At 31.5% G+C, this 22398-nt stretch overlaps 1 protein-coding gene and 1 long non-coding RNA gene across 3 annotated transcripts in view; one reads left to right on the top strand and one right to left on the bottom strand.

Annotated features, from left to right (window-relative positions):
* Nucleotides 1-223: 223 nt before the first annotated feature.
* Nucleotides 224-22398, bottom strand: part of kdn (citrate synthase) — a 37670-nt gene continuing 15495 nt past the window's right edge. For both annotated transcript variants that reach the window (XM_075302509.1, XM_075302510.1), the window contains exons 3-5: nucleotides 9683-9841; nucleotides 2095-2454; nucleotides 224-2031 (exon numbers count right to left, since the gene is read on the bottom strand). In XM_075302509.1, coding sequence (XP_075158624.1) covers nucleotides 1201-2031; nucleotides 2095-2454; nucleotides 9683-9841 — 1350 coding nt within the window. In that variant the 3' untranslated portion in view covers nucleotides 224-1200. The remainder of the gene's footprint in view (nucleotides 2032-2094; nucleotides 2455-9682; nucleotides 9842-22398) is intronic.
* Nucleotides 12089-12655, top strand: LOC142228219 (uncharacterized). The gene is made up of 2 exons (XR_012720099.1): nucleotides 12089-12329; nucleotides 12397-12655. It is a non-coding gene; the product is annotated as an uncharacterized LOC142228219 (long non-coding RNA).

Here is a 22398-nt window from a genome sequence, read left to right on the forward strand (position 1 = left end):
TACAACGGGCCCACTGTGCCAAAACTAAGCCGCGTGCGGTTTGGGGTCAGAAAAGATCCTTTTCTTGACCTTCTTTAGAAAACAAATACTAAAAATCCAAATTCGAATTTGAAAAATATTTTTGGTGCTGGTTTGTGTCTCGGCTAAGTTTTTTTTTTTTTGCTGCAAATTTCAAATTCGAATTTATCTTCACACACATAACTCATTAATTTCCAAAAATTAATTTAAAAAGCAATTCTCAAATTTATTGTTTTCCAGAACGTTACAACTCGCAATTCTTTTTTCCTTTATTTATATATGTATTTTTTTTTTTAATATATATTTAGATGAACACTACAAACATTTGTTATCTTTTGATTCAAAAATATTGTAACTTTCATTTCATTAGATGAAAAGTTATTATTGTTCTACACAATCGTTCGTTTCATTTCTATTATGTTGAGAGACTTAGGCATGTAATGACTTGGTTTTCTTCTCCCTGCTGCATTGGTTATGAGAAAATTTTGAGATGATACAACATACAAATCTAGGATGATACAATGTTTTTTTTTTTTTTTGTTCTCGTAATGAAATGCATTATCCAATAACACGCCATCCATAGGGGATAGCTTTAGTGTTAGTAGGCAAATGTATGGAATATGGAAAACTTGGGGTAAAATGCTTGCTGATATACACATCCAAGAATGGATTGAATAATAATCCAAAAATTAAAGATCTAACTGCGTCAATTGGATCAATCATAAAAGCCATAAAAATTTGGCTGGAATTTATTCGCATTATATTTCATTTTCTCATAACAATTTCATATTTGTTGTGTTTTACAAAAAACAAATGAGGATTCTCTAGGTGAGTTTTTTTTTTTTTTTGGTTTATTTTTTTTTAAGTGGTTTTATTTTGTTTGTTTTTCTTGTATTTAAATTAAATTAAAATTAATTAAGCATTAATTCGTTAAGTAAATGTGGTTTGTTGTGTTTGGATATCATTTGTTTCTAGTTTAAATCCTCTCTCATCATATGTGTCATTGCAATCAAAATGATCCTTAATATTAGTTTGTTTTTATTATCATTTTTCTTCTAAATCATTTAAAAATGTTTTGTTGTTGTAGATTTGATACATGATTTGTTGTTGTTGTTGTTGGTTTGTTTAGAAATAGTTTTTGGTTTTATTACTGATCGGTATCTATTACGATTGTTTTTTTTTTTACTTCTTAACCATCTTCATGAGCATGTCTGTGGATAGGGATTTGGGACGTTCGATGGGCAAGCCCAAAGCACGATCCCAGACAAGGGAAGCCAATACACCAAGAGCACGGGAAACACCAAACAAGACGGTGTAGTAGTTCATTTCCTTCATGCCATAGTATTGCAACAAAACACCGGAGTGAGCATCTACATTGGGCCAGGGGTTCTTGACCTTGCCGGTTTCAGTTAGGATTGGTGGAACGACCTTGTAGATCTTGGATACCAATTGGAAGAGTTCATCATTTGGCAAATGTTTGAGGGCGAACTCACGTTGGCAGGTATAGCGAGGATCGGTCTTACGGAGTACAGCATGACCATAACCAGGAACAACTTGACCGGACTTGAGGGTCTTCCAGATGTAATCCTTGAGTTGTTCTTCGGATGGGTTGTTGCCGGCTTCCTTTTGCAATTTGCGCAACCACACCAAAACTTCTTGGTTGGCCAAGCCATGCAAAGGACCAGCCAAACCATTCATACCGGCAGCAAAGGAGAGGTAGGGATCACTCAAGGCAGAACCAACCAAGTGAACTGTGTGGGCAGAAACATTGCCACCTTCGTGGTCACTGTGGATGGTCAAGTACAGACGCATCAATTCGGTGAATTCGGGATTGTCATAGCCCAACATCTTGACAAAGTTGGCTGACCAATCCAAGTTGGAGTCAATGGATTTGGAACCCTTACCATTGCGATAGGTATTGCAGTAGATGGTGGCGGCAACAACTGGCAGTTTGGCAATCAAGTCCATGCTGTCTTCATAGACATATTCCCAGTACTTGGATTTGTGAACACCCTGTAAAACACAAATTAATTAAGGTAAGGGGTCTCCGGTTCGAAGTTACTCTCCATTACTCACCTCTGAGTAGGCCTTGGCGAATTTACTGTCGTGGTTCAAGGCAGTGATGGCAGCCGAGAATTGGGACATGGGATGCAAAGTGGTGGGGAAATTGTTCAACATGGTAACAACATGTTGTGGCAAGGCAGCACGATCGGCCCATTCACGGGACAATTGTTTAACTTGAGCCTTGGTGGGGACATCACCGGTCATCAAAAGCCAGAAAAGACCTTCGGGCAATGGTTCAGCACCACCTTCGGCAGCAGGTAATACCTTTTGGCATTCGGGAATGGAAAGTCCGCGGAAGCGAATACCCTCATCGGCATCCAAGACAGAGGTTTCAGTCACCAAAGCCTTAATACCACGCATACCACCATACATCTATAATGAGACAATAGAAGAAAAAGAAGAACGTAAATAAATAAAAGAAAATAAGACAATTAAGGAATGAACATATTCTGGTGATTCTAATGCAGCATTCTACCCCACTCCAAGTGAAGGTCAACATTCCCATTTTGTTTCCAGATTCATTAAAATCGGTTGAAACTTATTTATGGGATATTGAACTAAAATGTTGACGTTTTGAAAAAGTTAATTTTTTGAAATTTTCGATAAAGTCAAGTTTTAATTCTTATACCTTGCGCCACACTGTGGACCAGGGTATTATAAGTTAGTGCATATGTTTGCAACACCCAGGAGACGAGATAGACATATGATGTCTTTGGCAGTATTGCTGAGGGCCCGCCCCTGAATCGATGTAGCCATGCCGCTCGTCTATCTGTGAACACATTTTTGTAATCAAAGTCTAGGTCGCAATTTTAGTCCAATTGACTTCAAATTTGCCATTAGTATGTGTTTTCGGTCAGAATATAACCCTATTGATATTTCATGTTAGCGTGATACCGAAACAGGCAATTGGCGTCGAAATGCATTATATCTAATTATACAATTGTTTTTCTATTGATTTTGGAAGAAATCGGTTCAGTTTTAGATATCGCTCTCATATATATCTTTCGCCCGATATGGCCCCAGAAGTCAGAATTTCATCCTGATTTGCTTTAAATTTTGCACAAGGAGTGTAATTGATAGTGTCGTAAAGTGTGCCAAATTTGGTTGAAATCGGTTCAGATTTAGATATAGCTCCCACATATACCTTTCGCCAGATATGCACTTATAGAGCTCCCAGAAGCCAGATTTTTGGCCTGATTTGCTTTGAATTTTTGTATAGGGAGTACAATTAACGTTCTGGATATGCATGCCAAATTTGGTTCAATTCGATTCAGATTTAGATATAGCTTTCGTCCGATTTTCACTCATATGACAACAGAGGTCAAATTTCTAATCCGATTTACGTGAAATTTTGCACAGGGAGTATAATTACCATTGTAGCATATGCATACCAAATTTGGTTGAAATCGATTCAGATTTCAATATAGCTTCCATATAAACCGATCCCCAGATTTGGCTTGCGGAGCTTCATGGATGAGCAAAATTTATCCGATCCGGCTGAAATTTGGTACATGATGTTAGTATATGGTCTCTAACAACCATGCAAAAATTGGTCCACATCGGTCCATAATTACATATAGCCCCCAATATAAACCGATCCCCAGATTTGACCTCCGGAGCTTCATGGATGAGGAAAATTCACCCGATCCGGTTGAATTTTGGTACGTGGTGTTAGTATATGGTCTATAACCACCATGAAAAAATTGTTCCATATCGGTACATAATTATATGTAGCCGCCATATAAACCGATCCGCAGATTTGACCTCCGGAGCTTCATGGATGAGGAAAATTCACCCGATCCGGTTGAAATTTGGTACATGGTGTTAGTATATGGTCTCTAACCACCATGAAAAAATTGGTCCATACCGGTCTTGATTATATATAACCCCCATTTAAACCGATCCCCAGATTTGACCTCCAGAGCTCTTGGAGGAGCAAAATTGATCCGATCCGATTAAAATTTTGTACGTGGTGAAATTTGGTACATTGCGCTAGTAAAGGGTGATTCTTTTGAGGTTAGGATTTTCATGCATTAGTATTTGACAGATCACGTGGGATTTCAGACATGGTGTCAAAGAGAAAGATGCTCAGTATGCTTTGACATTTCATCATGAATAGACTTACTAACGAGCCACAACGTCGAATTTTCAGTGAATGGGCCCTAGAAAAGTTGGCAGAAAATCCGCTTTTTTATCGACAAATTTTGTTCAGCGATGAGGCTCATTTCTGGTTGAATGGCTACGTAAATAAGCAAAATTGCCGCATTTGGAGTGAAGAGCAACCAGAAGCCGTTCAAGAACTGCCCATGCATCCCGAAAAATGCACTGTTTGGTGTGGTTTGTACGCTGGTGGAATCATTGGACCGTATTTTTTCAAAGATGCAGTTGGACGCAACGTTACGGTGAATGGCGATCGCTATCGTTCGATGCTAACAAACTTTTTGTTGCCAAAAATGGAAGAACTGAACTTGGTTGACATGTGGTTTCAACAAGATGGCGCTACATGCCACACAGCTCGCGATTCTATGGCCATTTTGAGGGAAAACTTCGGAGAACAATTCATCTCAAGAAATGGACCGGTAAGTTGGCCACCAAGATCATGCGATTTGACGCCTTTAGACTATTTTTTGTGGGGCTACGTCAAGTCTAAAGTCTACATAAATAAGCCAGCAACTATTCCAGCTTTGGAAGACAACATTTCCGAAGAAATTCGGGCTATTCCGGCCGAAATGCTCGAAAAAGTTGCCCAAAATTGGACTTTCCGAATGGACCACCTAAGACGCAGCCGCGGTCAACATTTAAATGAAATTATCTTCAAAAAGTAAATGTCATGGACCAATCTAACGTTTCAAATAAAGAACCGATGAGATTTTGCAAATTTTATGCGTTTTTTTTTTTTTTTAAAGTTATCAAGCTCTTAACAAATCACCCTTTATATGGCCGCTAACAACCATGCCAATATTGGTCCATATCGGTCTGTAGTTATATAGCCGATCCCCAAAAAAATAATCTACCAAAATTTTATTTCTATAGAAAATTTTGTGAAAATGTTATTACTATAGAAAATTTTGTCAAAATTGTATTACTATAGAAAATTTTATATAGATTTTATTTCTATAGAAAATTTTGTCAAAATTTTATTACTATACAAAATTTTGCCAAAATTTTATTTATATAGAAAATTTTGTCAAATTTTAATTTCTATAGAAAATTTTGTCAAGATTTTATTTCTATAGAAAATTTTGTCAAAATTTTATTACTATACAAAATTTCGTCAAGATTTTATTTCTATAGAAAATTTTGTCAAGATTTTATTTATTTTGTCAAGATTTTTTTTTTTTCTATAGAAAATTTTGTCAAAATTTTATTACTATAGAAAATTTTGTCAAAATTGTATTACTATAGAAAATTTTATATAGATTTTATTTCTATAGAAAATTTTGTCAAAATTTTATTTTTATAGAAAATTTTATCAACATTTTATTTCTATATAGAATTTTGTTCAAATTTTATTTCTATAGAAAATTTTGCCAAAATTTTATTTCTATAGAAAATGTCATACTGAATTATATACGTATTTACCTTTTTTTGTTTAATATGTACCCCGTATGGACTAACTTACAATTGAGAAAACGATGTTAAGAAGTTTTAAGATACCACAACCCAAGTAATTCGATTGTGGATGGCAGTCTTTAGTACAAGTTTCTATGCAATCCATGGTGGAGGGTACATAAGATTCGACCTGGCCGAACTTACGGCCGTATATACTTGGTTTTGTTTCATATTTTTTTATTATTAATAAAATTTATTTTTTTATTACTTTCTTAATATTAATACATTTTTGTTCAAATTCTGTTAGTCAGTTATTAATACTATTTTTGTTATTTTTTTAATTGTTTTTGAGCTATTGTACTTTTTCTTATAATTTATTAATGTTGTTATGTTTTTGTATATTTGGAATCCGTATATGGCCTTGCGGCTTGGATTCGAGTAGAAAGAATAAATAAATAAATTTAGTATTTATAAAAAAATAAATAAAAAGTCAAAACTTGAGTCAATTCAAATTTTCAAATTTTCAACAAATAAGAAACAAATATTTTTTTTAATAATCGCAAAAATCGAAAATCTACTATTTTAAATTTTGGAAAAAGACTTAAGGCAACTTTTTCAAAGTTGAATGAGTTGAAAACTCTAAAAATCGTCTTTTCGAAATTTTGTTCATATGGATAGCCAATTTTTTCAAAGTTTGAAAAGTCTCTAAAAGACATATTTTGAAAAACTTGAAAAGTCCACGTTTTTGATTCTCTTTACAATCCCTAATAAATCCAGATTTTGGCCATACAAATTAAATGACATGACTCTATTGGTGAAATATAAAATAACCAGCTCAGGTCATCCCATGGATTTTGACTTTTCCTCCTATATGGTGTCCTGTGTTTTTTTTTTTTTTTTTTTGTCTATAAAATAGTTAAATTTTCTTTGTAGTACATTTTAAATGAGGAATTTGGCAACTAAACAATTTAAAAATAATTGCAATAGACAGATATTCATCCATCCATGCATTATGCAATATATTGGTGAATGAAATGATATAATAGAAAAATCAATAGATTCATTCTAACACACAACGAGAACTGTATACAAGAAACTATGTCGAAAAAAGCCGCAACCTCAAATGAAAAAAAAAAACAAAACAAAAAATGAAAGTAATCCAACTGGCGGCTTAGACCAAACAAAGCAATTATCTTATTTCCTTACCTAAATCACTCCCACCTCCTCATGATATTTTGAAAATTACTCATATTCTTTTACTTCCAAAATTTATAGGACTATAGCCGTCGTTGTGTAATCGCATGAAAATTTTATTGAAAGTCTTCTAAAAAAAAAACGAAAACATTGCATTTAATTTTAGAAAAGCCGGACGAAAGAGAGCATGCATGAGAGAACCGGCATTAGTGGGTTGGGAAATGGAAAACAAAATTGATACAATTTGAAGATTTAGATTTTACTGTGTTGCCGTCACTCATTCACGAAGACTATGCTCGATTATTTAATCGCTTGGCATTTAGCCATAGTTCGGCTTGTTTTTGTTTCTATGTCTTCTTGTCTCTTGACAGCAAATACGTAAATGGTTGAACCAATAATGACCAACTGAAGGCAATTTTATCACAAAAAGTTCTCAAGAAACTAATAAAAGGAATTGTGAAAAATTAAATAAAAATTATATTTAAAAATATTGATTTATATAAAAAAAATATTTTTTTAAATTTAAAATTTTAATTTTCCAAAAATCATATACGAGGTTTTTAAAAGACATCACTTAGTTGTAATTATCATGTTTGGGGATATTAGGAAATGAAAGTAATCACTTAGTTGTAATGGTATCGAATTAATTTGTAGAAAGTTTTGCGATTTTTTTTTTTAATTAAAGGAAAAAGTTTTCTATTTTATTTTACAAAAACAAAAATCACTTTTTTTTTAAAGACATCACTTAGTTGCAATTCTCAAATAGAGGACATCACTTTCTCCTTAATAAAGGGAACGAAATTCAAATTTAAGTGGATTTTGGATTGTTATTTATTATTTATTTTTTATTTATTTTATTATAAAAATAATATTTTGTTTATTTCCTTGACATATTTGGGTTTTCTAGTTTACTAGAAACAAGTATATACGGCCGTAAGTTCGGTCAGGCCGAATCTTATGTACCCTCCACCATGGATAGCATAGAAACTTGTACTACAGACTGTCATCCACAATCGAATTACTTGGGTTGCGGTAACACTTGCCGATGGCAAGGTATCTTAATACTTCTTAACACCGTCTTCTCAATTGTATGTTAGTCCATACGGGGTATATATTAAACAAAAGAAAAGGCCGATTAATTACGTATATAATTCAGTTTGACAAAATTTTCTATAGAAATAAAATTTTGATAAAATTTTCTATAGAAATAAAATTTGGACAAAATTTTCTATAGCAATAAAATTTTGACAAAATTTTCTATAGAAATAAAATTTTGACAAAATTTTCTATAGTAATAAAATTTTGACAAAATTTTCTATAGTAATAAAATTTTAACAAAATTTTCTATAGAAATAAAATTTTGACAAAATTTTCTATAAAAATAAAATTTTGACAAAATTTTCTATGGAAATAAAATTTTGACAAAATTTTCTATAGAAATAAAATTTTGACAAAATTTTCGATAGAAATAAAATTTTGACAAAATTTTCTATAGAAATAAAATTTTGGCAAAATTTTCTATAGAAATAAAATTTTCTATGGAAATAAAATTTTGACAAAACTTTCTATAGAAATAAAATTTTGACAAAATTTTCTATAGAAATAAAATTTTGACAAAATTTTCTATAGAAATAAAATTTTGACAAAATCTTCTATGGAAATAAAATTTTGACAAAATTTTCTATAGAAATAAAATTTTGACAAAATTGTGTATAGTAATAAAATTTTGACAAAATTTTCTATAGAAATAAAATCTTGACAAAAATTTGTATAGTAATAAAATTTTGACAAAATTTTCTATAGAAATAAAATCTTGACAAAAATTTGTATAGTAACAAAATTTTGACAAAATTTTTCTATAACAATAAAATTTTGACAAAATTTTCTATAGAAATAAAATTTTGAAAAAATTTTCTGTAGTAATAAAATTTTGACAAAATTTTCGGTAGAAATAAAATTTTGACAAAATTTTCTGTAGTAATAAAATTTTGACAAAATTTTCGGTAGAAATAAAATTTTGACAAAATTTTCTGCAGAAATAAAATTTTGACTAAATTTTCTGTAGAAACAAAATCTTGGTACATATATTATTTTTTGGGATAACGATAGACCGATATGGACCAATTTTTGCATGGTTGTTAGCGGCCATATACTAGCGCAATTTCAACCGGATCGGATGAATTTTGCGTTTCCAAGGGGCCCCGGAGGTCAACTCTGGGGATCGGTTTATATGGGGGCTATATATAATTATGGACCGATATGGACCAATTCCTGCATGGTTTTTAGAGACCACATACTAACACCACGTACGAAATTTTAGCCGAATCGGATGAAATTTACTTCTCTGGAGGCTCTGCAAGCCAAATCTGGGGATCGGTTTATATAGGGGCTATATATAATTATGGACCGATGTGGAGCAATTTTTGCATGTGTGTTAGAGACCATATACTAACACCATGTACAAAATTTCACCAAGATCGGATGAAATTTACTTCTCTAACAGGCTCCGCAAGCCAAATCTGGGGATCGGTTTATATAGGGGCTGATAAACCTGATATTTGGAATCGCAAGAATTTTTTGGCAATATTTTCTTAACCCTAAAATTTAAATATTTTGTGCCAAAAAAAAGTTCTCTGTAATAAGAAATTCAAATAAAAATTTATAGTATTTCAAAAAAAATTGTCCAATATATTTCACATTTTGTTTTTTAATTTCTAAAAATCTATTGTAGACCCCCTGAAGAAGCGAATTTATATATTAGAGTTAAGAAATTATGACCAAGAAATTGCGATTTACGATTCCGAAAATTTCGGAACATGTGGGATTTTCTTTGATTTTCAAAATTAATACTCACCATGTCGATGGTAGTTTCACCCATTTTTGTGGCACCATGTTGTTTTCTGAAATTCTTGACACGCTCTTGTTCAGCGGGAATTTTAGCAGCTAAAACATCACGCAAACTTGAATCGGCAGTGAAGAAACGGGCATATTGAGCCCAGAAAGCACTCAATTTCTGTAATAGAAAAATAGAAAAGGAAATTATTAAAATATGTTATAAAATATTCTAAAAAAATAAATCGATGGAGGAGGAAAATATGTGTGTGTGTGTGTCACAAGGAAGTCTTTGAAAACGATGTTAGATAATCTTTCTGCTTCTAAAATTCAACCGATTAGAAAAATCATATAACATTCATGCATGTTTCATGCACATGAAACATGTTTGTACTTTTTTACTTACTTTGGGGGGGAAAAGGTTATAACAATGAACAAATGAATATAATCACTAGACATGTCACGCTATGTCTGTGCGCCAAAATGGCACTTTGTCCCTCCATCCCTCTAAGTCACTTGACTATATTTGTTTTTTTTTTTATTTATTTTCACAAATATATTATACAGCTTTGGGTTTTACTACAAAAAGATGAACATTTGCCATTTTGTGAAAATTTCTATGGATTTAAACTGATAAGAAATATGGGAGTACAATAGCAATAGAAGAAAGGGGTGAAAAAAAACAATAATTCTATTGGACCCACATATGTTTTGTAAGGTTATAGAGACATTTTTTAAAGGTGTTTTATTTCAGTTTTAAATTTCTCTAAATAAAATGTGATAACATTAGAAAAGTGCTAAATGACGAAGAAAAAAATCTAAGGGTTCCAAGCCAACATTTTTTTGCGCAAGCCTCTAGTGAAATTATTGTATAGGTTTGTGTTTTTTATATTTAAAAACCTTTTAAATAAAACACATGTATTGAAAATATTGGAAAATGATGTAATTTCTCTAAAGGTAAGAAGCCAAAATTTTTCGAAAAAATCCCAACATTGGAAAATTGCCTAAAAAATGTTTGGTGAATGAGGGAAGCAATTATTTTTATTACGGCCAACCATTGTTTTCTAATTAGTTATAAAAAAATGAAGTAAATAGTGACCTTTGTTAAATAACGTAGCTAAGAAGTTTCTTCAAAATTGTTTTTCTCAAAAAATGTTTAACGTTAGAAAAATGGGTTAAAATTCTTGGTAACTAGGAGGGCAACATTTTTTACTAGTTAGTTGGAAAAAAGCATTTAGCCCTTCTCTAATATCCTCTCTAAATACACACAAAAAATTATCACCAAATTTTTTCAATTAAACATTTAACTGAATTTGGAAACGGATTCAATTAATATGTTAATTGATTCAATTAATTATTTAATCAAATCCGAATAAAAACCAATTAAAAACATGATTGATATTTGTTACGTTTCCAATTAAAATATTAATTGATTCAATCAATTTGTTAATCAATTCGGAAATAATTTTCAATTACAAACGTGATTGAAAAATTTTCCGTTTCCAATTACACATGTGATTGATCCAATCACCTTTGTGATTGAAATTGAATAATTTTGAGCAATGGAAAGAGCGAAAGAGCGAAAAGAGAACAAGAGAATGGGTATTTATAAAAAAATGTGTGATGGAGAGATCAGTCTGTGGAAGTAACTCGTAACGAACGGTTGGGTTTTTGTTTTTCGCGTAAATTGAAAAACATGATTGCCGACATTCTGTCTGCTGCATTCAAAATGTGTGCATAAATATTTTCAACGCAACAACAAATCATAGCAAAGGGTTGAAATAAATAAAGTGTGCAACAGCAAATGGTCACGTGGTAAACGTTTGAAAAAATATACGCGAGAACGCATTAGAAATTACCTGTGTTTGTGTTTTGTGGTATTGTAAAAATTGGAAAACAATCTACGTTTATTGAAGGTAAGACATTGTGAAATGTGAATACCGTTTTCTATTGAAGCCTGTTTACATTAAACAAACTAAAATAATATATTTTTTATTCATTTATTTTAGTGAGCAATTTTATTTCGTGAAATTGGTCAATCAATCAACTCCATCATTTTATCAAATATATAAGAATATACGAATATGTTAGCAATCAAAAGGTGGGTACAATATTGATCTTTTAAAATTATAATTTTTTCACTTCTAGTTTTCTTAAAACCAAGAGCGGCATGGGTTTGTTGGGTCTTGTTGTTGTTGGGTCTTGAAGTTGCGAAGTAGCGTTGGCATTAAATTGTATTTTTATTTTACCTGCCTTTTTCAGTTTGAACCCAAGTAGAGAGCAGTATATCTGATATATAAACTAATGAGCTGAATTATGTAATGGTAAAAAAGTTCTTTCTTTTGAATTTAAAAATATGAAAAATATCCGAAAATAATAAAAAAATATGTATTTTCCATTTATATTTTTTTTCTATTTCCAGAATTTGCAAAGTATCATAAACATAATACCAAATATTTCATTGTTTTGCCATTATTTTTGTCGTTGATTGGTTCAAGTTTTAATAGACGATTTCAATGTGTGGAAATTTTGGAAAGGAATTGTACTAAAATTAATTAATTATTACCGAGCTCCTTAATATACCTTTTTATGCTAGAAGACTACAACTGCAAAAGAAGATTATAAATCTGCAACCTGGAACTAAGAATTTAACTTGATATTCTATGCAGGTAAGTTTTAGCAAAATTAACTTTTAATTGAACAAAATTAAATTCGAATTATACTGTTTACTTTCAGAAAAACTAATTTAGCTTACAGGCTGCTGATTTATTGGAAATCGAGGCGCATTTACATATTAGAAGGAACATGCTGACATGGTTATTATGATAAGGAAGATAATGATTTATATAGTCTATTTTTTCACCCTATAGTTGTTATTGATAGTAATTGTATGTGTAAGTTATGTTAGAACAAAACACAAATGACAAGAACCAAATTTATTTGTCTATTGCATAATTCAAAAAATAATAAAATATTAAATATATTTTATAAGGAACACATATTTTCTTTTATTTCAAATAAAACTAAATATGATTTTGGGGGCGCAATATATAAATTTTTTGATTGAAATTTATAGCCAATTTCAATTAATTATTTAATTGAATGAATCAAATAGTTGATTGATTTTTGTCGCGAAATTGATTAAAATTTTAATTGATTCAATTAAAACTGTGATTGAATTTTATGTTAAAAATCAATCACGTTTTTAATTGATTCAATCACACAATTAATTGATTCCGTTATAAAAGTCAATTAAATTTTTAATTGAAAATCGTGTTGGTTTTCAATCAAAATGGGTGATTGATACTATCATTTTCGTGATTGAAGACATTTCAATTAAAAAAATGATTGAATCCGCGATTTTCGTGATTGAAATCAAAAAATTTTTTTTTGTGTGTATGCACATGCTTCTTAAGTTGTTGTTAAAAGATTATTTTGTATAATACAGAGGTTCCGTTCATGGATCATTAAATTCGTGACCAAAGGTTTCACCATATGTTTTAAATATAAAACTATATTAAATTTGTTTTATATTCGTGGGAAAAATAATGAAAAAAAAAATAAACTCATTGCAAATGATTTTATTTTTCTTATTCAATCATTTCCCCCTGATTTTTGTACCTGATAATACAAATCAAAGTTTCAAATCATAATTTGTTGTGATGTCGTTTTAGTGTACATCAGCATATTCCGTATTGCAATTATCTTAAAATGTGAAAAACAGATGATTGAATAAAAGTTCTATCATATCTGCTCGAAAGTCGTAGTGTAATGATATTTTTTTGATGGTTTGGTAGATTTTGACAAAATTTTCTATAGAAATAGAATTTTGACAAAATTTTTCTATAGCAATAGAATTTTGGCAAATTTTCTATAGAAATAAAATTTTCGACAAAATTTCCTATAGAAATAAAATTTTCACAAAATTTCCTATAGAAATAAAATTTTGACAAAAATAGTCTATAGAAATAAAATTTTGACAAAATTTTCTATAGAAATAAAATTTTGACAAAATTTTTCTATAGAAATAAAATTTTGACAAAATTTTCTATAGAACTAAAATTTTGACATAATTTTCTATAGATATAAAATTTTCGACATAATTTTCTATAGATATAAAATTTTGACAAAATTTTCTATAGAAATAAAATTTTGATAAATTTTTCTATAGAAATCAAATTTTGACAAAATTTTGTATAGAAATAAAATTTTCGATAAAATTTTCTATAAAATTTTCTATAGAAATAAAATGTTGACAAAATTTTTTTATAGAAATAAAATTTTCTATAGAAATAAAATTTGGACATCATTTTCTATAAAAAAAAAAATTTACAAAATTTTCTATAGAAATAAAATTTTGGCAAAATTTTCTATAGAAATAAAATTTTGACAAAAATTTCTATAGAAATAAAATTTTGACATAATTTTCTATAGATATAAAATTTTCGATAAAATTTTCTATAGAAATAAAATTTTGACAAAATTTTCTATAGAAATAAAATTTTGACAAAATTTTTTATAGAAATAACATTTTCGATAAATTTTCCATAGAAATAAAATTGTGACAAAAATTTCTATAGAAATTAAAATTTGACAAAAATTTCTATAGAAATTAAAATTTGATAAAATTTTCTATAGAAATAAAATTTTCGACAAAATTTTCTATAGAAATAAAATTTTGACAAAATTATTCTATAGCAATAGAATTTTGGCGAATTTTCTATAGAAATAAAATTTTCGACAAAATTTCCTATAGAAATAAAATTTTGGTAAATTTGCTATAGAAATAAAATTTTGACAAAAATAGTCCATAGAAATAAATTTTTGACAAAATTTTCTATAGAAATAAAGTTTTGACAAAATTTTCTTTAGAAATAAAATTTTCTATAGAAATACAATTTTAGATAAAATTATCTATAGAAATAAAATTTTCGATAAAATTTTCTATAGAAATAAAATTTTGACAAAAATTTTCTATAGAAATAAAATTTTGACAAAATTTTCTATACAAATAAAATTTTCACAAAATTTTCTATAGAAATAAAGTTTTGACAAAATTTTCTTTAGAAATAAAATTTTCGATAAAATTTTCTATAGAAATAAAATTTTGACAAACATTTCTATAGAAATAAAATTTTGACAAAATTTTCTATAGCAATAAAATGTTGACAAATTTTTCTATAGAAATAAAATTTTGACAAAATTTTGTATAGAAATAAAATTTTGACGAAGTTTTCTTTAGAAATAAAATTTTGACAAAATTTTCTATAGAAATAAAATTTAAACATCATTTTTTCTATAGAAAATAAATTTACAAAATTTTCTATAGAAATAAAATTTTGGCAAAATTTTCTATAGAAATAAAATTTTGGCAAAATTTTCAATAGAAATAAAATTTTGGCAAAATTTTCTATAGAAATAAAATTTTGGCAAAATTTTCTATAGAAATAATAATTTTGGCAAAATTTTCTATAGAAATAATAATTTTGGCAAAATTTTCTATATAAATAAAATTTTGACAAAATTTTCTATAAAAATAAAAATTTGATAAAATTTTCTATAGAAATAAAATTTTGATAAAATTTTCTAGAAAAATAAATTTTTTAAAAAAATTTCTATCGAAATAAAATTTTGACAAAATTTTGTATAGAAATAAAATTTTGACAAATTTCCTATAGAAATTTTTCGAAATAAGCTTTTTTGGTTTGTCGACAAAATGTCGACTTTATCAAAATTTGGCAAATATGGTCTCTTACAACCTGCATGGTTGTTAGAGACCATATAGAAAAATCCACGTACTAAATTTCAATCAGATTGGATGAATTTTGCTTCTCCAAAAGGCACCGGAGGTCAAATCTGGGGGATCGGTTTATGTGGGGTCTACATAAAATTATGGACCGATATGGATCAATTTCTGCATATACTAACACCATATACCAAATTTCAACCGAATCGGATGAATTTTGCTCTTCCACGAGGCTCCGGAGGTCAAATCTGGGGATCGGTTTATATGGGGGCTATATATAACTATGAACCGATGTGGACCAATTTTTGCACAGTTATTGGAGAAAATACTTACACCATGTACCAAATTTCAGCCGGATCGGATGAAATTTGCTTCTCTTAGAGGCTCCGCAATCCAAATCTGGGGTCGGTTTTTATGGCGGCTATATATAATTATGGACCGATGTGGACCAATTTTGGCCATGCATCAAATTTCAGCCTGATCGGATGATATTTGCTTCTTTTAGAGGATCCGCAAGCAAAATCTGGAGGTCCGTTTATATGGGGGCTATACGTAAAAGTGGACCGATATGGCGCATTTGCAATACCATCCGACCTACATCAATAACAACTACTTGTGCCAAGTTTCAAGTCGATAGTTTGTTTCGTTCGAAAGTTAGCGTGATTTCAACAGACGGACGGACGGACTCAGAATTTCACCACGACCCAGAATATATATCCTTTATGGGGTCGTAGAGCAATATTTCGATGTGTTGCAAACAGAATGACAAAGTTAATATACCCCCCATCCTAGGGTGGAGGGTATAAAAAATTTGGTGTGCAATACACTACACTCAATTGTCCAATTTTTGAAAATTAAAAAAGTTAATCGTTGTAAAGATTTTTTTGTTTTTAAATAAAATCAATATAAACTTAATAAATGCGATATGTTTGGGTCGTTGTCATTTACTCATGTGGCAACAGGTGGTGTGTAGTTTATTTTTCACTTCATTCCATATTCCATACACATGCAATTGCGGCCAATCCTCCTAAGAATATCTAATTTACTCTCACTTTCTTCTAATTTCTACAGTATACATTTGCATGAGTAATTGTATATAGATCATGCAAAATAGTTGTCTATTAATAAATCAAATAATAAAATATGGGGGGACCGTCATCTATTGTCACCTAATAATTTCGTGATAAATCAATTTAGAACAGAACAATTCACCATATCAGCATCCGCGATATTATTCATAAGCCGGTGTAATTGAATATGCAAAGAGAACAAAAAATTAGTTAACAAATCTTACACGTTGTTACACCTCAATAAGGAAAAGCAAAACAAAACAAAAAAAAAACGAATCTTAAAGATCGGAATTAGAAACCGCAATATGGTGTTATGGTGGCGGATGGATTCCATAAGACATAGGTGAGATGTTCATTTAAACGATGACAATAAATTGTAATTTGAAACTTACAGATGACGATGATGATGCTGATGATGTGGATCGCCGCCACTACTTTTCATTAGTTTTCATTGGAAATGTAAATTTTTTGTGTCTATTAGAGAGAAGACACGTGCCAAGTGTCAAGAATGACGGTTAGATATTAAAATCTCCTGTTACTAAAATCGAAATCTATTTTTAGAGGCATTGCTGAATTCACCTGATTGGTGGAAGAAGATCACCCGTTTAGGGTTTCTTTTATTCCGGCATATGATGTATATCCTTTTGAAATCGTACCGTAATGGCCATATTACCAACTTAACTATTCGGCTTTAAATCTCTTATATAGTCTTATAGTCATATAAATTAAGCTTTAACCAACCAATCTTAGTAAACATAAAAATAATATGTCAATTGGGTAACTCATCAAGACATGTTCAGAAAGGTATTTTCAAGGTGTCAGCTAATTAAATTTTTTCTTTTGCTGATTGTGGGGCAGAATTTTGTTTGTCAGTTTTCCCGAATTGAGCTCCCATAACAAGAGCAGATTTTTTATGGGACGTTAGAATATTCTCCTAAAATCGCACGATTTTATTTCTGGAGCCTCCTGGAGAAGCATAATTCGTCTGATCTGGTTGAAATTTGGTATGTGATGTCAGTATATACCCTTTATATACTTACAGAGTCAATGTTAAATGCAATGGATTACAAGGAACGATGGACTTCCTCTGTGGTTTGCGAGCATATATGGAACGACAATAGTAGAAACTCAGGATTTCTAATGGCGACGCATAGGGAGCAATTAAGACCGTTAATAGGCATCATAACAGGACACTTGGTAAGCACTTGGTAAGAATTATCTTAATGACCGATGATATTTGTAGATGGTGCCTGGACCCGGAGGCTACAGAAGACTCTTCACACTTTCTGTGCCAGTGTCCGGCATTATCATTCCTTTTTCCTTTTTCTTTCAGGATATTACCGAGGTACGGGACTGTGGGGATTGAAACCGTCCCTTTTCAACTGGCTTTATACAGCTGTGATAAGGCCAGTAGCTGTGTATGGATGTCATCATATACTGAGATTGGGCAGAATAAATAGAATGGCCCTCATCTACATGACCGGGGCGATGAGGACAACGGCCACCGCCACACTGGAGATATTGATGGGGATATATCCCCTGGACCTGCATATTAAGAGGACCGCGGAGGTCATACTGATCAGACTGAGGGGCCTGGACTCACATTGGAGATCACGGACTGCAGACACACTGAACTGATCGTCTATGCCGGACGACATAATATGAGAACTGACTATATGGCGACATGGCATATGTATGAGAGTAACTTGGATTCAATTATCCCGAGCATAAAGGACTGGGACGAAAATAGGATGCACTTTGGAAATCTCAACATCTATACTGACGGAATATACTGCAAGGAGTTGGAGCTTAAGGAGTCCTGTCCTCTGGACCTGCATATAAGGAGGACCGCGGATGTCATACTGATCAGACTGAGGGGCCTGGACTCACATTGAAGAGCACGGGCTGCAGACACACTGAACTGATAGTCTACGACGGACGACATACTATGAGAACTGACTATATGGCGACATGGCATATGTATGAGAGTAACCTGGATTCAATTATCACGGGCATAAAGGACTGGAACGAAAATAGGATACACTTTGGAAATCTCAACATCCATACTGACGGCTCGAAAATGGCCGATGGTACAGCAGCGGAATATACTGCAAGGAGTTGGAACTTAAGGAGTCCATTAAGTTAGACGATAAATGCAGCATTTTTCAGGCGGAGATATTTGCTACACATAAAGAAAAGTTCATTAAAAGTCAGCCAACGAAAAATTTTCATTGATACAATGAAAATATTCGTTAATAGTACGAAGCGTTACGTTGATTTGCAGAAAATTCGTTATATTAATGAAAAAGTTCGTTCTATTAACGAATTTGTTTCATTGGCTGACTTTTAACGACACATTTCGTTAATATAACGAAACCTTTTCTATTAGTGTATTGCAAAAGCTGCGGAACTCTTATCGATGAGGCCGTTATTTAGATGCGATATCATCATTTTCATCGATAGTCAGGCAGATATAAAGGCCCTGGGAAATACAAACATAAGGTCGAAGGTAGTAAGTCGCTGTGGTAGAGAGCTTACGGTTCTCACTGAACAGCATAATGCAACTCTGTGCTGGGTACTTGGACATTATGGCATAAGTGGGAATGAAGAGGCAGATGTACTAGCTAAAGAAGGCGCAGGTGGCACAGATAACGTCATTTCGGATGTTTTTCCTTCACTTTCTTAGTATATTTACAGGATCAATAGGAAATATGAAGATTTATGTAAGAGACGATAGGCGTCTTCTGTGGGCTGTGAACAAACGAAACTAATATGGGATGGACATAATATTAAGAACTCTAAAATCCTGATGTTATTGCAAAGAAAGGAGAGAGTGGTGAGGCCGATAATAGGTATCATAACAGGACACAACACTCTGGGAAAACACATGGTAAGGATCGGTCTAGCGAATGATGATATTTGTAGGTGGTGTCTGGACACCGAGGCTACGCAAGATTCGTTTCACTTCCTGGGCCAGGGTCCAGCAGAATCTTTCAGAAGAAACAATATACTGGGCTCTTATTTCTTTCAGACTATGATCGACTTGCGAGAATGCAGCATGAGGTGCATTCTCGTTTTCATCAAGGCATCGGGGTGGAGGACCTAGGCACAACCAGAGGGCACATTCCGGCCGGAGCGAGACAGACACGAAGAGGAAGATGGAAACTTCCGCAATGAACCAACTATGGCCTAAGTGGGGGAGCCATCGTGGTGCAATGGTTAGCATGACCGCCTTGCATACACAAGGTCGTAGGTTCGATTCCTGCTTCGACGGAATACCAAAAAGTTTTTCAGTGGTGGATTATCCCACCTCAGTAATGCTGGTGACATTTTTGAGTGTTTCAAAGCTTCTCTAAGTGGTTTCACTGCAATGTGGAACGCCGTTCGGACTCGGCTACAAACAGGATGTCCCTTGTCATTGAGCTTAACATGGAATCGGGCAGCATTCAGGGATAAGAGAGAAGTTCACCACAGTGGTATCACAATGGACTGAATAGTCTAAGTGAGCCTGGCATATCGGGCTGCCACTAAACCTAACCTAATCTGACCCAACCATGGTCTAAGTGGACACAAATCCGCTAGCTCGGATTCGTGTCATCCTCCATAACCTAACCTAATGGCAAAATTTCAATTTTACATTTTAACTGACAATTAAAATGGAATTATGGAAACTAGCATGGGTTTTTTAAGTAAAATTATTGATTTTAGTTTCTGGAAAATTTTTATTTTTATTTTATTTTGAAATGGAAATTAGTCAAGGTATATGTTCTTTTAATTAATTGATCCTTTTCATGTGGCTAAAGTTTGAAGTTTTTTCTTCTTCTTCCTTCTTAGGTAATTTTAAATAAATTTTAATATTAAATTATTAAATAAATTTTAATATTTAAACAACTGACATTGGCATTGTCTGCTTTGATGAGAATATCGGTTTTTTTTTCATTTCAAAGTAAACAATTAAACAATCACATGATGTCATTATAAGTATAACTCATTTTTTTTTTTGTTCAATACTGATTAATATGCATTACTTTTTAGAAAAAAATACAATATCGAGGAAAAAAGCCAACAACAAAATTCTTCAAGTTTGATATGATAATATGCCGCCGCCACGTACACGTAGACGCGCATTATGGCTTAAGCAATGTTGTTGCCAAAAAAATAAACAATTTGGCAAATATCTTGCATTTTTCTCCTGTCTCCACCGACAAATAGATTATAATAGAATTGTTAATAATTTTAAACAACATATGTATGTGTATAAACATATGTGTAAATTATCAAAACTCATCACTACAACGCCCAATCTATTTGCTTTTTCTTTCTAGTTATGTTACAAATAAATCATCTTGTATTTGACCAAATAATTTTGAAATATTTGTACTTAGCCCTAGAATTAAATAAACTCTTCATTACGTGTTAATTTTTTTCCAAAAGAAAAAAAAAAGAGTGATATGACGAAGAAGCAAAATCACATGACGGTTATAATTAAATGATCACATAATACTTTTTTTTCATTCAAAGTTGCACACACGAAAATATTTAGCCACTTTATTTTTTAGCATTCTTTTTCCTTTTTTTCGTTAAAATCTTATCATCATCATAGGTATAAGTGGAAGCGTATTTTGTATGTGAAATATTACTCCTATTTATCTGATAATAGTTGGTATTATTTTCAGCCTGAGTTCTCCCCTTAACATCATTGCTGTAGATTACGTTACTATTCTTATCAACTTTTCTTTAGATTTCAAATAAAAAAAACTAAATTTTGTTATCGGTTCCAGAACATTGTTTGATTAATATTTCCTTTTTTTTGTAGGCGTTAACATTAGAAAAGGAAAAAAATCAATGAACTATTACATAAAAAAGAGCTACTAGTTTTATTACAAGATTTGATATCGTCGTAGCTTTGACCTTCCATAATTGCCAGAAAGATAATAGAAATGAACCCTTGATATCGATAAGATAGAAATGTTAGATTGAAAATGATGAATTTCTTTGGTGTTATTAGTCCCCCTAATCGAAATATATATACAACTAAAGCGACAAAAAATAAAATTAGACATTTATTAATAAATTAATTACTACTGTATACACTTGGAAACAAAAACAAGTATATACAGTAGTAAGTTCGGCCGGGCCGAATCTTAAATACCCACCACCATGAATCAAATATAATAGTTTCCTTTGAAAATTTCAGGGGGTTTGATGACAGATATTTTCCCAAGCAGATCAGTTCAACCAGTGCTCTTCCCACAGATAAATGTAAAGATTTTACCTATGAAGACTAGATCAGATTCTGAATTTATAAAAACAATTTTTTGTTTGAGTTTTAGAGGAATCATAAACATCTCTTGAAGGTGTGCAAGAAAATGATGAAATAAAGCCTTGATTTGAAATCTATAATCTGTGGATTTCATCCCAAATATTTAAATGACTACGAGAAGTAAAATCTGGAAATTTTGCATTCAGTTTCAAACAATTTTTATGATCAGTGCGCCTTATATACCCTCAATAAGTGAAATCGGGAGATCGGTCTATATGGGGGCTATATCGAAACATGGTCCGATAATTACCATTTTCGGCAACATCTCTTCACTTTCCTAGAATACCTCTAGATTTCCAATTTCAATCAAATTGGGTAAAAACTACGGATTCTAGAAGCCCAAGAAGTAAAATCGGTAGATCGGTCTATATGGGGGCTATACCAAAACATGGCCCGGTACTCACCATTTTCGACACATGTCTTTATGGTCCTAGAATACCTCTAGATTTCAAATTTCAGGCAAATTGGATTCTAGAAGCCCAAGAAGTAAAATCGGAAGATCGGTCTATATGGGGGCTATATCAAAACATGGACCGATACTCACCATTTTCGGCACACCTCTTTATGGTCCTAGAGTACCTCCAGATTTCAACATTTCA

This window comes from Haematobia irritans, chromosome 3 (genome assembly GCF_050003625.1).
Source record: "Haematobia irritans isolate KBUSLIRL chromosome 3, ASM5000362v1, whole genome shotgun sequence".
NCBI lineage: Eukaryota > Metazoa > Arthropoda > Insecta > Diptera > Muscidae > Haematobia > Haematobia irritans.